This window comes from Triticum dicoccoides, chromosome 5A (assembly GCF_002162155.2).
Source record: "Triticum dicoccoides isolate Atlit2015 ecotype Zavitan chromosome 5A, WEW_v2.0, whole genome shotgun sequence".
Taxonomy (NCBI): domain Eukaryota; kingdom Viridiplantae; phylum Streptophyta; class Magnoliopsida; order Poales; family Poaceae; genus Triticum; species Triticum dicoccoides.
The window spans coordinates 647,870,746-647,881,326 of record NC_041388.1 but is presented as its reverse complement, the minus strand read 5'-3'; the positions used below and the strand labels follow the sequence as shown (position 1 = coordinate 647,881,326).

Below are 10,581 nucleotides of genomic sequence, written 5' to 3'. Positions count from 1 at the left end.
AGTTGAAAGAAAGACTTCTGTGGTCGCACCGTAGCAACATGAAGCAAAGTCATCACCCAGCCTCTCGGAGCACCTCTTGAATCTTCAGCCACGTATTCTCAGCACACCGTGGCTTCAACCCTACGACGCTCTATAAACTTCATAACGAGAGAGCAATTTCACTTTCATTTGAACTGACACTTGACTTTTGCGTCAACCTCTAGCTACATCTCTTCCCTACTAACATTCCCACACCATCAAAACAAAGATTCTACACTCCCACACCATCAAAACAACGGTTCTAGTAGCAAATATCGCGCACAATGGTTTACTGTCTAACCGCGAAATTGCATTAACGTCGTGCCTCTTCAGGACGAGATATGATGTTTTCTTTTGTTGCAAGATTTCAACCACAATGCCGCCGAGGAAGAAAGGTTCCTCACTCACGGTTGCCCTTCTCCTCCAAGTACGCCTACTCGCTACTACTCTCCAAGGAGACTCTGGAGAACCACAATACCACTATCATTTGGTCCTCGAGGGTGCCCATCAAGATTCAGATATTTCATATGGACATTGTTCAAAGATCGCCTCAACTCCAAGGTCATTCTCTTCCGCAAGACCGTCGTCCTTGAAACCGCATGTTCTAGGCGTGATGTCCCCTTCGAGGGTGCTCTCCACATGTTTGTTCAGTGCCCTGTTTCCACCCAAGTTTGGAACACGTTTGGGACATCCAAACTCCGTGCAGCCTTGACAATGATATCTAGCCATCGATGACCGTTACCATTCTTTGGAAGCTATGGGATTCCACGAATGCTTGTGCCCCTCAGTCACTTGATCCACTCCTTTTTACGAGAGAACCTAATTTTTTTGTTGGATAAAAGAGAGGGCTTTTATGAGAGAACATAGCAAGTTTCATTCCTTTATGATAGGGTTACGGAAATACACATTCTGGTGGCTGCAATGTAGATCGATCGATGACGTGTAAGTGGGCCTTGAAGCTGCTGCAGCTAGCGTCGATTGATGCAAGAAGAACCTGGCTCAATGTTGGTTGTCGATCGTAAAATGCTATTCTCTACGTTCCATACTATATAAGATCATTTTTGACACTATAACTATATATAGAGGGAGTAGCTTTCTCTCCGTGAAGTTTTAGATCATGTTCGGTAATTCACCAATTTCCGGAATATGCAGAGCGAGAAAATCGCAACTGTGTCATTTTGAACTGCAGCTTCACCAACTCCGGAAGCGGAATTGTGGAGCGGAGCGACACCGAACATGGGCCTTGGTTTCGCAGCTAATGAGTTGGCTAGGAAGGCACGGGTACGCGTCGTCGGCGATCTGCCGCCCGTCGGCCAAATCTACCATACGTGTCTCCCGGGTATACCTGGCCATGGAAAACCCGACCCAACCCGGCCCGAAAAAGCTCGACCCGACCTGGCCCGACGCTGCTTCCGGGCCGTGCTCGGGCCTAGATTTTCAGCCCGAAGGCCGGGCCCCTCATTTTTGCAATTTCCTAAAGAGGCCTAGCCTGAGGCCCGAGGCCCGAGACCCATCGAGCTTTTATGAGTTCGGGCCGGGCTCGGGCCTAGGTTTTTTGACTCGGGCTTGGCTAGGCCCAGCCCGAGTTTTGGCCAGGTATACTCCCGGGTATACCTAGCCATGGAAAGCCCGGCCCGAAAAAGCTCAACCCGGCCCGGCCCGACGCTGCTCCTGGGCCGGGCTCGGGCCTAGATTTAAGCCCGATGATCGGGCCGGGCCGGACTTGGGCCCGTCATTTTTGCGTTTTTCTGAAGGTTGGGCCGGGCCAGCCCGGAGCCCGACAGGCTTTTACATGTTCAGGCCGGGCTCGGGTCCAAAAAACAGGCCCGATGGCCAGGCCGGGCCGGGCCCGGGCCTGGGGTATGGCCAGGTATACTTCCGGGACACCCGTGTTCGTGGGATTTCCCGTTTTCGCATCTTCCGTGTCCTGGCCAGTTTGGGGCGACGTGCTCGTTCCGCTCGTACCGTAGCCGAAGAAGGAAAACGGGGGGAAGCAAGAACCGGACCCCTTTCAAGAAAATTATGAAAACACCGACCAGTACCAGTATGTCATTAACTGCTGTGGACTAGTACAGTAGTAGTAGTACTACTATTACGGTATATGGAAGGAACGGACTCAGATCAAAACGATGCAGCACACGTAAACACAAAGTGAACTAGACCACGAGCTGGTCTTTTTTATCATATTATATTATTTATAAAAACCAAGAATTAGTCTTTTCTTTTTCCCTCTTCGGAGAGTGGAGAGAGCCTCAAGCATAAACTCACTGTAGCTACCTACTCCCTCCGTTCCAAATTACTCGTCGCAGAAATGGATGTATCTAGAACTAAAATACATCTAGATACATCCATAACTGCGACAAATAATTCAGAACGAAGGGAGTAACTGATTTTCCCGCGGCCGTTGTGGAGTCTGAAGTCTGAACTCAACCCCACCACCCTCCGTTTCCCTGCACACCTACCTGCTCACCCATCGTTGATCCCGTCAAGCAACGCCGCCGCTCCCGGTCAGAGGACGACCGGCGGAGATGGGATTAAACCACCGGTAGAATAATCAGACGACTCGTCCGTAATAAGATTTTTATCCGCCAACTGCGTACTTGACGGGATGATCTCGCTATCGCGCTCACCCAACGTCCAAGCCCGTTTTCTTCGCCGCTTGTCGCCGTCTGGTCCAGCTGCACAAAAAGTCCCGCTCCCATTTTTCTACTCCCATCATGCTAGGCCCCCTTCACTTTACTTTATTTTTTCAAGTCCAATGCGCCTCCGCCAGCTAACCACCACTCGAATTAGCACAAAACGGTCGTCCTATAAAACAGCACCAGCAAATTCCCTCGCTAATCCTATGCTAATCTCACACCATTCCACAAACATCCTCTTTCAAAAAGAGAGATTTCCACAGGCAGGGGTATCGTTTTAGCCGACATTTTCTAGTTATAAACCACTAAAGTTAGCCATATTATAATGTGAAGAAGACATCAGAAATTCAGAATATGGCATGGAAATTCCATGCGTGTGGACTTTCGAAACAAAAACGAGGGCGGTTGTGCTGTTTCCCGGACAACAACTGCCCAACTTCTAGAACCACGGCACCAACTGCCCCATCCTCCTCCTCCTCCTCCTCACACCACCACCCCCCACGCTGCTGCTGCTTAACTTAATCCCTCTCAAATTCGCACAAAATCTCCGACCCTAAAGGCTGGATCTTCATACCATACCACCATCATTACCGTCTCCAGTGAGCCACGCCACAAAGATTTCATCTTTGCTTGGTGGTAAAGGTCGCGGTGCGCTGCTGTTCATGGCTGGCTTCTTCTAGAAGTGGGGCGCATCCAGCCGGCCGGAGTCCGCGGACTCCCCGCCCCAGCCCACACGCCAGCCCCCTCCCAGGCAGCAGCGCTACATACAAACCGCTCAGGAATTCCCCCCTCGATTTTCTTTTATTTTCCTCCATAGCCGTCGCCGCCGCCTCCTCCGCTGAATCTAGCTCTCGCCGCCGGCCGCCCGCCCCCGAATCAGCCCGCTCCGCGGCCGTAGCTAGGCGCCATGGGGAACTGCTGCGGCGCGCCGTCGACGCAGGGTGGCGACCGGGGGAAGAACAGGAGGAAGCCCAAGGCCAACCCCTACACCGTCGCGTACAACCGCGGCGCGGGGGCGCCGCCGGCGCGGGCGGGGCTGGTGGTGCTGCGGGACCCCACGGGCCGGGACCTGGACGACAAGTACGTGCTGGGCGGCGAGCTCGGCCGCGGCGAGTTCGGCGTCACCTACCTCTGCACCGACGCCGCCACGGGCGCGCGGATGGCCTGCAAGTCCATCTCCAAGCGCAAGCTGCGCACCCCCGTCGACGTCGAGGACGTGCGCCGCGAGGTGGAGATCATGCGCCACATGCCGCCGCACCCCAACATCGTCAGCCTCAGCGCCGCCTACGAGGACGAGGACGCCGTGCACCTCGTCATGGAGCTCTGCGAGGGCGGCGAGCTCTTCGACAGGATCGTCGCCCGGGGACACTACACCGAGCGCGCCGCCGCCGCCGTCACCCGCACCATCGTCGAGGTCGTCCAGGTAAACAAGGCAGCTTGCTTCTCTTGCTCGCTAAGCACTAGTACTGCTTGTTATGCCATATATTAGTTCAGTTATGAGAAGAATTGTCGGCTATTGCTCAAGCTATGTTAATAGTTTTAGTTGCTACCACTGGCAGCTTTGTGTTCATGAATTTAGCATAGATTAGTAAAGAAGAGGAACTCATGTTAGCTTTCAGCTTAGCTGAGCTTCAGAACTTAATTTAATTGTTCAGTTGTTCCGGATCGATAACCTGGTAAACCATGGGGATTGGTTTCATTTGTGTTAAACGTTTAACCGAACTGGCAATTAGTGAAATTGCTTTAAGGAGCATCCTGATTTCTAAGCATATGTTCATCCAGCCTTTGCATCATGAGTTTGCATCAGTTTCTTGCATCATTGGATTGTTTTGTGACCTCCGAGTATCTGACATGTACTCTTGCTTTGCTATTCTATGGTGACAGATGTGCCACAGAAATGGTGTCATCCATCGGGACCTCAAACCGGAAAACTTCTTATATGCAAACAAGAAGGAGAGTTCTCCTCTGAAGGCAATTGATTTTGGGCTATCTGTGTTCTTCAGGCCTGGTATGCTCAGCAGACACCTGGTGCTCAGTAACATACCTTTGCACCTTATGATCTAGATTTGCTAAAATAAGCGATGTAGATCTGCCTGGCGCAGTGGTGAAGTCCTCCCCACTTGTGCCAAGAGGTCCTGGGTTCGAACCAGCCTCTCTGCATTGCACTTTGCAGGGGTAAGACTAGGTTCCTATAATCCCTCCCCAGACCCCACCTTGTGTGGGAGCTTCTATGCACTGGGTCTGTCCTTTAAGCGATGTAGATCTTCCCATTTTTCTTCTCTGATCCATGTAGTAATTTCAAGCCTCTCAAAGCAAATATTAAAACTCGTATTAAGTGATATAATAGATTTCCCACTGTATTTTAGTGCTTGATTTCCCATCCCTGCAAAATGGAGCTGATTTTGTTGATACAGTTTGTTGAGAATATATGCATGACATTTTTGCCGCAGAACTGAAGGGTTACTCATCATCGATGATGGCTTCTGTATGCAGGTGAACGGTTTAGCGAAATCGTAGGCAGTCCATACTACATGGCCCCAGAGGTTTTGAAGCGCAATTATGGCCCTGAAATCGATGTCTGGAGTGCAGGAGTTATACTTTACATACTTCTTTGTGGTGTGCCACCATTTTGGGCAGGTACTTACCTTCCTGGAATAGACTGAATGTATGTTGCGGGGAACTTATAAATCACCTTACAAATTCCTGTTATGTTGTGCAGAAACTGAACAAGGAGTAGCACAGGCAATTATACGCTCTGTGGTAGATTTCAAAAGAGACCCGTGGCCCAGAGTATCTGAGCCTGCTAAAGATCTTGTCAGGCGGATGCTGGATCCAAATCCAATCACACGGCTTACTGCAGCACAAGTACTTGGTGAGCATTATGGTGTTTCCTTTTCCATTGCGTAATAACATACATAATGCTTTCTCACTCTCATTCGAATGGTGAATTGTGATTGTATCTTATGCGGTGATATGCCTGTTTTATGTCCTAGCCGTGAGCAGTTGATGAATATGAACTGACATGGTTATACCAATTGCATCTATCAGACAGTTCTCCTATTTCTTTTGTGACATTGTTGGTTGCATGTGCAGAACATCCATGGTTACACGATTCCAAAAAGAATCCTGACATTCAACTTGGCGACACTGTCCGAGCAAGACTGCAGCAATTTTCTGCAATGAACAAATTAAAGAAGAAAGCCTTAAGGGTAAGACTCATTACATGGTAGCTCCAAGTTCCAAGTACATCAGTGTCCTCACTGAACAAAAAATTTAATCAGAATTGATGTCATAAAATAAAAGTCACATTTCGAACGCTTCTCTAGTTAAACCAACTCATATGCTTTAACCCTTGCAGGTGATTGCAGAGCATTTGTCCTTAGAAGAAGTAGCTGACATAAAGAAAATGTTTGATAGCATGGACATAAACAATAAGGGCCAACTAACCTTTGAGGAGTTCAAGGCTGGACTTCGTAAACTCGGAAACAAAATGCATGATTCAGATCTTCAGATGTTGATGGATGCTGTGAGTTACTGAACAAAAAATTCTACTACATATAAAAATATAGTCTGGTTTTTGAGAGGTCTAAAGGTAGTTACTTACATTTGCTTTTGCAGGCTGATGTTGATAAAAACGGCACCCTTGATTATGGGGAATTCGTTGCGGTGTCTATCCATGTGAGAAAAATAGGCAATGATGAGCATATCCAAAAGGCTTTCTCATACTTCGACCAAGATAAGAGTGGGTACATAGAGATTGAAGAGCTTAGAGTGGCTTTGACTGATGAGGTGGATGGAGCTTGCGATGAAGACATTATCAATGGCATCATTCATGATGTAGATACAGACAAGGTCAGCCCTCTCATACCTTCACAACCCACTAAACTGTACAACATCTTTATCAGAAGTCAGAACATATGCTAATGACTTATCTACCACTGAAAACTGAAACCAACCTACTACTGAAAACTGATTTGAATATTAGTTTCTGGAATGGTTCCACATGCATGACCCATGCCGGCGGTCAGAATTCAAATGTTGCTGCAAGACTTGTTCTTTTAAAGGATTCCCTCTGGCTAACTAAAATATTGGCGGCTGCTATCATTGCATCTATAATAATATGTTATAGAATCAAAGTCATACCGGACAGTCAATGGTAGTACTGGACGCTATAAAATAAGCGACATACCTGCCAGACAAGGATAACGTTTAACCTAACAGGATTTGATATAAAGGAAATAACAGTTGAAAGTAGCAACATACTCCCTCCGTTCCTAAATAGAAGTCTTTTTTAGAGATCCCAATAAGGGAATACATACGGAGCAAAATGAGTGAATCTACACTCTAAAATATGTCTATATACATCCGTATGTAGTTTGTATTGAAATATCTAAAAATACTTATATTTAGAAATGGAGGGAGTATATGACTTGTTCAACCTCCCTTAGGATCAAAGGCATACCAGACAGTCAAGAATAGTACAGTACTAGACATTGCAAAGTAAACGACTTACCAGCCAGACCAGGTCACAAGGATAATGATATGATGTAACATACAATTTGCGGTTGAAAGCTGCAAGCTTGACTTGTTCAACCCCCTTAAATTCAACCTGACATCGATGTGCGTATCGTGATCTTTGGACATTACAGGACGGGAAGATAAGCTACGACGAGTTTGCGGCGATGATGAAGGCGGGGACGGACTGGAGGAAGGCATCCCGGCAGTACTCGAGGCAGAGGTTCAGCAACCTCAGCCTGAAGCTGCACAAGGATGGGTCCATCAGCGACGACCAGAAGTAGACCAAGCAGAGATGTAAGAAACAGAAGGGGTGCTCTGTTTCTCACACCGAGTGCTCTGTCGAGCAGAACCATTGATGGTGATCGCCCCGAGGCGCGGGCGGGGTATATATTGACCATGGAGTGTCATGTTGTTTCGCTGTGCCGGGGTTTTGTCGTCAGATTTCACCGGCTCATTTCTTTCTCCGGTTCTTTGTTTCTTTCACACGGTAAATGCAGCTACCACTCGATTCTTTGTTGTTTGTAAAGAAGATAGCTTGTAAGTAGTACAATCGTTTGCAGTGTAATGTAAAAAGGTAGCATGGGAAATGCTTAACAGAGGAGTCTTGGCTTTTCACCTTTGCTGCCGAGTGCTGACGGTTTTGCTGAGTCGAACCGGCATTGTGGGACGCAGAGGTTCCGGTTTGTCAGACAACACGGCAAATAGATGCAAGTTTCTGCCGTGACAGGTTATTTGGTCGTGCGTGGGAATTCTTCAGAAACACAGTACAGAATTCATCATCACTGTGAGCACTTCAATCTGAATGAACATGTTCCCCTACATGGAGCCTAGCCATCTGGCCTATGCTTAGTTTGCAAAATAACCCTTCCTCATCATGCTAATACTGCAGATTGTTCTTGTATGCCCAATACCTTGCATAAGCAGTGATTTCAAATTCAGAAGTCAGGTTCTGACTGTTCCTGGCTTGCCTCCGATAACGCAATTCCGGGAGGAGTCGGTGGTTGGGCACTGGACCCCTTTGGACCTGGAGAACGTGTGATACTGAGTCGGGGTTTGGTGAACCAACAGGTCGCTCCTTTAGTTGAAGTATATAAGTGTCGGTCCTATGATCTGTACACAAGTAGGATCCCACAAGTTTATTTCTGTCTTTTTCATCCTAAATGGTTGCATCCCCTACTTGCAATTTTGTTGTTGGAAGCTAGTTCTGAGTATCTTCAATTCCTGCATGAAATTTAAACAACATCCAAACACACATATATTACATAGCATTAAGGCAGTTTCTGTTTCACATAGGAGGCACCACAGATAGAATTACACAGATAGTCCGACAATGTTTTCAAGTCACTGAAACTAAACCTGAACCTGAAACTTGGAAACACTGAACATAACTGACACTAACGATAACTGATGAAACTAAAACTTTCAGTTTCAGTCAGTTTCACTTAGGCACATGCCCTAGTAAGCGTCCTAAGCGTCGTACCTCTTGCTTGACTTGGGCAATATTTGGCAGCTCCTGAACATCTTCTTCGTCTTTGTCTTCGTCTTCATCGATGTCAATGATGGGAGGAGGACAGCGGCGAGGTTGCAGTGCTGGCAGGAGACGATCTGTAAGTCGTTGTCGTCGTCTTAGTGCAACTCTGCGTTAACTTCACTTGTAGCTTGTGCCAGAGCGACATAGCAACCTTCATGGACACTGCATCTACGAGCCCTTGGACGTTGGTGTATCTCATGACAACCTTCATATAGTCGAGGAAGAGATCTTGGTCGCCGCGCCTCGAACCAAGAAGCATGGCAACCCAGTTGGGAAACAACCACTTTATTTGTCCAATTTGATCTGCTTTATTTGTCGCCGCCATGTATCACATAGTTCTACTGGTACTTTTTCTACATATGATCTGCTTTATTTGTCCAATTTGCAATGTATTCTAATGTTCTTTTCATTTCCTATCGATTTGGTTCTCGGGCTTCACATAGCTCCACCATTACTTTCTCTACATCTGATCTGCTTTATTTGTTCAATTTGCAGCGTATCCTAATATACTTCTCATTTCCTATCGACTTCTATGTATTACCATGGCTTATTTTTTCCGGTGGTTCTAATAGTTTGGACGGTAAGGCGTTGCCCTTTTCGTTTTGACTCGTTACCTTCAATTCTTAAGAATCTTGCCATCTGAATGATGCACCTTATCTTCAGATTGTTTCAATAGGATATGCAGAAAATTTGGGCATACCTGCAGCTTATGTCCCGCTTTCCGGAGGGCTTTATCTTCATTTGCTTTAGCTTTGTGATAGCGGCCTTATTTTTTTTTGGACGCGTCTAGCCGGCGTCCAGCCACCCAGTATGATTAGCGAGCAACCGGTTATTTAAGGAAATTTTTTGTCCCTTCTCATAATTAGAAAATCTTTCTCGTCTAATCCATTTTCCCGCAACGTATTAAATAGCAACACAGCCATATCTTTCGGTGTATGCACTTTGTTCTCCTATGCATTTATCTGTGGTTTCAGAATTTTAAAAATACATAACTTTTAATCCGCACATCAGAATTGCGATCTGTTTTCACAGTTGGAATCTTCGCGACGTGCTCTTCAAAACTAGATCCCGCATGGGTATGTTTCAACGAACTAGTCTTTCTGCCAACTAAACATCAATATGTGTGCAACTAGACTACATGCCGTGCCAACTGAGCATATGTGTGTGTCAATAGTATTTCTGTCAACTAAACATCAATGTGTGTGCAACTAGACTACATTCCCTTGCCAACTGAGTATATGTGTGTGCCAATAGTCCTGCCAACTAAACATCAATGTGTGTGCAACTAGACTACATTGCCGCGCCAACTGAGCATATATGTGTGTAACTAGTCCTGTCAACTAAATATCAATGTGTGTGCAACTAGACTACATTGCGGCGTCAATTACGCATATGTGTGTGCAACTAGTGTCCTGCCAACTAAACATCAATATGTGTGTAATTAGACTAAATTACAAACCAACTGAGCATATGTGTGTGCAACTAGTTCTGCTGGCAACTAAACATTAATGTGTGTGCAACTAGACTACACTATAAGCCAATTAAAACATCAATGTGTGTACAATTAGAATAAATTACAAGCCAACTGATTCTAAAAAAAGTTGCACCATGTAGTGCTAAAGTTGCACAATGCAGTATTTTAGTTGCACAATATAGCACCAAAGTTGGCATCAAAATTTTTTTGTCGAAACATATCCATGCGGATCTAGTTTCAAAGATCTCGCCGCGATGAATCCAACGATGAAAACATGACTGAATTCTGACGTGTGGTTTAAAAGATACGGTTTTAAAAGAATTTGAAATCCCGAAATAAAAGTATATGGATCTGTTTCTCTAATTGATGGGACTAGTGTGAACACATTTAATGCCAGCACC

General features: G+C 46.3%; 1 protein-coding gene across 1 annotated transcript; it reads left to right on the top strand.

Annotated features, from left to right (window-relative positions):
• Window positions 1–3,090: 3,090 nt before the first annotated feature.
• Window positions 3,091–7,787, top strand: LOC119303720 (calcium-dependent protein kinase 8-like). The gene is made up of 8 exons (XM_037580856.1): window positions 3,091–4,080; window positions 4,542–4,665; window positions 5,151–5,294; window positions 5,377–5,529; window positions 5,751–5,866; window positions 6,016–6,183; window positions 6,276–6,509; window positions 7,307–7,787. The coding sequence occupies exons 1-8, from the start codon at window positions 3,565–3,567 to the stop codon at window positions 7,454–7,456; spliced, it is 1,605 nt and encodes a 534-aa protein (XP_037436753.1). The 5' UTR covers window positions 3,091–3,564; the 3' UTR covers window positions 7,457–7,787.
• The last annotated feature ends 2,794 nt before the right edge of the window (window positions 7,788–10,581 follow it).